Raw genomic sequence first — 4666 nt, 5'->3', positions numbered from 1 at the left:
ATTTTATAAAAATTTAATGATGTGTAATATAAAATATGAAGGAGAAATGAGAATTATATATAATGAAAAGTGTGGGACCCACGAGGGAGTTGTTGAGAGGTTTTTTGATAGTGGAAAGAGGTATGAGGTTTTTAACTTTTGATGTGGCGTAAACGTGGCAACCAAGAAGCTCACAATGGGTTCTAACCACTGTGGATGTCCTTAGACCCTGACGCTTATTGGGGCTAGGACTTCCCTTGCCGCCAGACACCTCTCATCATAAACTAGTTTTTCCTCTCAATGTTGTGCTTCATCACTGTTGTTGCCGGTCCTTCGCATGCAGTTGCCAGGTGAGATTCGATGCCAGACGCCAACCCTCTCCGAGACTGGGACTGCCCTAACCATGGTTCATCGGAATGATCGCGGTGACCGTCGCAGACTCTACCGTTCTAGTTCCAATATCATTTCACAGAACAGTCGCAACACAGATTTATAAAAAAAAAAAATTAAAATTTATCATTTGGAATTTTTATTAGAATGAATTTAGTAATTAAATGAATAATAATAATATTAATAATAATTTGATTAATTATAATAATAATTAGTTAATGATAGGTAAAATAAATAAATTTAAATATATAAAATTTATTTAGGAATTTTAAAAATTTAAAATAGATTTTATATAATATTTTTAAAGGATAATTCAGTTAAAATTTAATTAAATCAATTTAAATTGAGAATTAATTGGCTAGGGTTATGGTTTCAATTAATTCCATATGTTTTTTTTTCCTTGACGTCGCCTTCTTCTCTTCGCACGCCTTCGCCGTCACCCCCAAACCACTTCCTCCGTTGCTGGTTTTCACCTCTCCGGCATGTAACGCCACCGTTGCTGCCACCATGACCTGTCGTTAGAGAAGAAGACGCCACCGCCATGACATGTCACCGGAGAAGATGCTGCCATGACGATACCTTCTAATTTCAGCATGGGAACGGCATGAGCCGTGTCAAATTTTCAGTATATAACACTCAACACCATCCTTCACCACTGTTGCCATCATCCTTTGTCGCTACTATTTGGCTACGTTTGGTTGGGTGTAATGTAATCTAACTTATAATGTAATCAAATTTGTAATGTAATGTAATTTTAATTACATTACTACGTTTGATAATGTAATGTATGTAATCTTTGATTACAAGGGTGATTACATTCTTTTGTTTGATGTCCATTATTTTTTATAAGCAATTAAATTCGTATTATTATAAAATGACAAAAATATCCTGCGTTCTCTACCGACGGTCGTTGCACCTTTGTCGGAGCTTGCGGCAACCAGCAGCCGCCGCCGTTGGCCTCCTCCGCCGGTCGCCGCCACCGGCAACCGCCGCCCGCCGCCACAAGCAACCATTGGCAACCACCGGCCACTGGCTGCCGACCGTCGGCCACCCCCACCGGCTGTTAGTTGCCGACCGTCGGCCACCCCGACTGTGGGCGGCGGCGGTGACCGATGGTGGGCGACGGCGGCGGCCGACGGTGGGCGGCGGCGACAGCCGACGGTGGGCGGCGGTGGCGGCCGACGGCGATAGGCGGCGACGACCGCGATGGACTAGGGGCATATTCGGCATTTAAATTTTGGTTAAACGGTGACCTCTTAATGTAATCGAATTATATAGTATTTGCTTTGTAATCCTGATTACAAAACTTCATTACCTTTTGTAATCCATATTATATTACATTACAAGTTTAAAATTAAATCAAACAAAATAATCAGCCTTGTAATGTAATCCTGATTACATTACAAGGTAGATTACACCCTACCAAACGTAACCGAAGATGCTCTCCTAATAATTATATAGACATTCATGAAGGTAACTACAAGGGATTTCAATTTTTCTTTTCAACTTCACCAGATTCTAACCTTCTTCTCCATCATCATTCTTCAGTATACTATCTTAAGTAAATCCTAATTTGACAATCTGAGTAGCCCTGGGAACTGTCTCCAAATGAGTCTAACCCTCTTTTCAAATGTCTCTTAGGTTTGTTCATCCTCTTCATCGAAGACCACCAAGAAAATACACGTCAGCTTATTTGTTGACTGATATTTTGACCATTCATAATATTTGAATATTTGACCGGAACAATGTGTAAATTAAGTTTCTCTCATAGAAATGGGCAACGTTGTATCAAGTTAGACGATAGAGACTTGGTCCATAAATTATATTCATGAACCTGCATTCTTCACAGCAGAAATAGAAAAGAGGAGAGAAATTTGGTTTCCGGCTTATATCAGGTTTGAGCCTATCTGACTAACATAGGCACATGCCAACTAGCACATCGAGTTCGAGTTCGTGTTGGGTGACCAATGATGATGTTATGAGTCGTGTTTGACAAGACCCATGCTAAGTTGTGTCATATGTTGGATCTGGCATGACGTGTAAAGGAGTTAATCAAGCCTATGTCATGTTCAACCCAAACGATCTTCTTTTGAGGCCTTGAAATAGAGGAGGACTTGATGTGGCGGGCCAAGAAGTCTAAAAAAAATTGTTATTAAATGTTTGAGAGGAGGAGAGGTAAGATATGAGTAGAAGGGATCGTCCTTCTACGACTAAATGATGAGGAATTTGTGATTGAAATTAAATCAAAATTTTATGGGCAATTAATGCATATACCATTTTCTTTTCTTTTTTAAAAAAGAAGTAAAATAGTTTGTCATATATTATTTTTATTTTGTTAAATTATTATTACCATTTGATGTGAAAAAGAGAATATTACGTATAACGTATTGATCATCAAAATTGAATTTATCCAACGGTTGCTTCGTTTAGTAGTAATTAAAATAAACTCGGAGGGCTTTCGATGAAAGATTAGAAGTTTAAGTTTACGTTTCTGACTCCACATCTCATATGATATGAGGATACCTTCTGATTAAGATCAAAAATTAGATTTAGGAGAATTGAAACATTGATAAGTCGACAAAATGACTAATTAAGAGGAGGGAAGAATGACAAAGGGAGAGCAAAACACTTGTCAACAAAGGAAGTGAAGTGAGTTCTGTACTAAACATATCAACATATCAATCCATAAAGAGCATGCCATATTGCCATGTAATTAATTCATATAAATGATACATAAATCCATAGTTTTATTTATTTCGTGACAAACTATATCAGCCACTTTATTAACTTTTATTTATATAAATATAACATGCATCTAGCCAATGTGAGGAACTTGTCCGACAATGCCATACTTGTCGACCCACACCCGCACCCTATCACAGCGGAAGTCTTGGGTGACAAAGCTTCCAATCAACACAGTAATAGCATCTACGTTTGGATTCTCCTTTTCAATAATAGTCACCGCCTTGTTTCCATTTACTCCTACCAATTCCGGCCATGAACTTTTCCCTACACATATCATTCATTTCCTCATCAAAATCATTATTATCGTAAAAATATTGAAGTAAATAAAAATGATAAAACAAAATATACCTGTGCACTCTTCCATTGCTTCAACTAATATTTTAGTCGATGTATGTGTTGCAAATTTTGGTGATATTTATAGAGCTTCAGGGGTGCCTTTCTTTGATTTGAACACGTTGAGAGGGACCTAGGGTTTTCCTTTCTTTATGAATTTTCAAACTTCATCGCCACAAAATTTTGAAAAAACAAAAAAAATCTCATTGTTCAATGTTAGCTACATCATCAATATTATCTAAACTCAATTTGTCATATTCAAAGTTGGAGAAGTTCACACTTGAGGTTATTAAATACTTGATCTTGCCTATTTCTTTCCGACTCCTCCGTCAACAAGTCGACAATTTAACACCTCGTGAAAAATAAAACTACTCTTTTTGATTGAAATTAAAATTAAAATAATCTTCAAAATCTTGGTATAATAATTATTACAATTGTATATTCTGTGAAGAGAAAATAATTGAAGTGACAGTGGTTATTTTGTTGAATAAACTAATAAATATTAATAATGATGTGTACCAGATGAAATCAAACTAAAAGTAGAACTGTGAAATTGATTTAGTTTAAAAAACTTAGCTTAACAATGGTTGTTCGAGTGCTCCCCTCACCGAAGCCATCACCTCTCCGTAGATACAAATGCTAGCTAGGGGTCATTGACAAAGTCACTCGTGGTAGGGTTCATCACTCATCGATCCTCTCCGCTAGGGTTCTCTCCTCAACGAAGCACCTTCACTCTTGTTGACATGCAATGGTGCTAGGGTTCTCTCACTGAATTTATTTTATATTTAATTTATTATTTTTTACATACTTATGTCGCATGATCATATAGTTTAAATTGCAAAAGCTATTTTATATTTAATTTATAATTTTTTACATCAAATATTTTCTTAAAATGATATCTTATATGCTAGTAGTATTTTTAGATTCACATTTTAAATTAAATTTATACCAAATACTTACATAACACAGTTATGTATACTGAAATAAAAATTAATTTATATCTTAATATCTCTATCGCGTCTTTAATCCCAAATGACTTTTTTTTTAGGGGAATAATTTGAATGTCGTACAAGATTGTCCTTCACAGAATTTTCAAATTTCAACAATTCAAATTTTTTAAATTTCATTGCTGAAGCGTGGAGAACTATACCAATCACATCATCAATATCATCCGAAACTCAAATTTTCTCAAAATTTTTTTTTTGTCAATTATTTTTTG

General features: G+C 35.8%; 1 protein-coding gene across 1 annotated transcript; it reads right to left on the bottom strand.

Moving 5' to 3' along the window:
• Positions 1 to 3055: 3055 nt before the first annotated feature.
• On the bottom strand, positions 3056 to 3548 carry LOC121990178 (glu S.griseus protease inhibitor-like). Its single transcript, XM_042544378.1, has 2 exons — positions 3463 to 3548; positions 3056 to 3378 (listed from the first exon to the last, which is right to left on the bottom strand). The coding sequence occupies exons 1-2, from the start codon at positions 3476 to 3478 to the stop codon at positions 3185 to 3187; spliced, it is 210 nt and encodes a 69-aa protein (XP_042400312.1). The 5' UTR covers positions 3479 to 3548; the 3' UTR covers positions 3056 to 3184.
• Between the last annotated feature and the right edge of the window lie 1118 nt (positions 3549 to 4666).

This window comes from Zingiber officinale, chromosome 6B (assembly GCF_018446385.1).
Source record: "Zingiber officinale cultivar Zhangliang chromosome 6B, Zo_v1.1, whole genome shotgun sequence".
NCBI lineage: Eukaryota > Viridiplantae > Streptophyta > Magnoliopsida > Zingiberales > Zingiberaceae > Zingiber > Zingiber officinale.
This window is presented reverse-complemented; position numbering and strand designations above follow the sequence as displayed.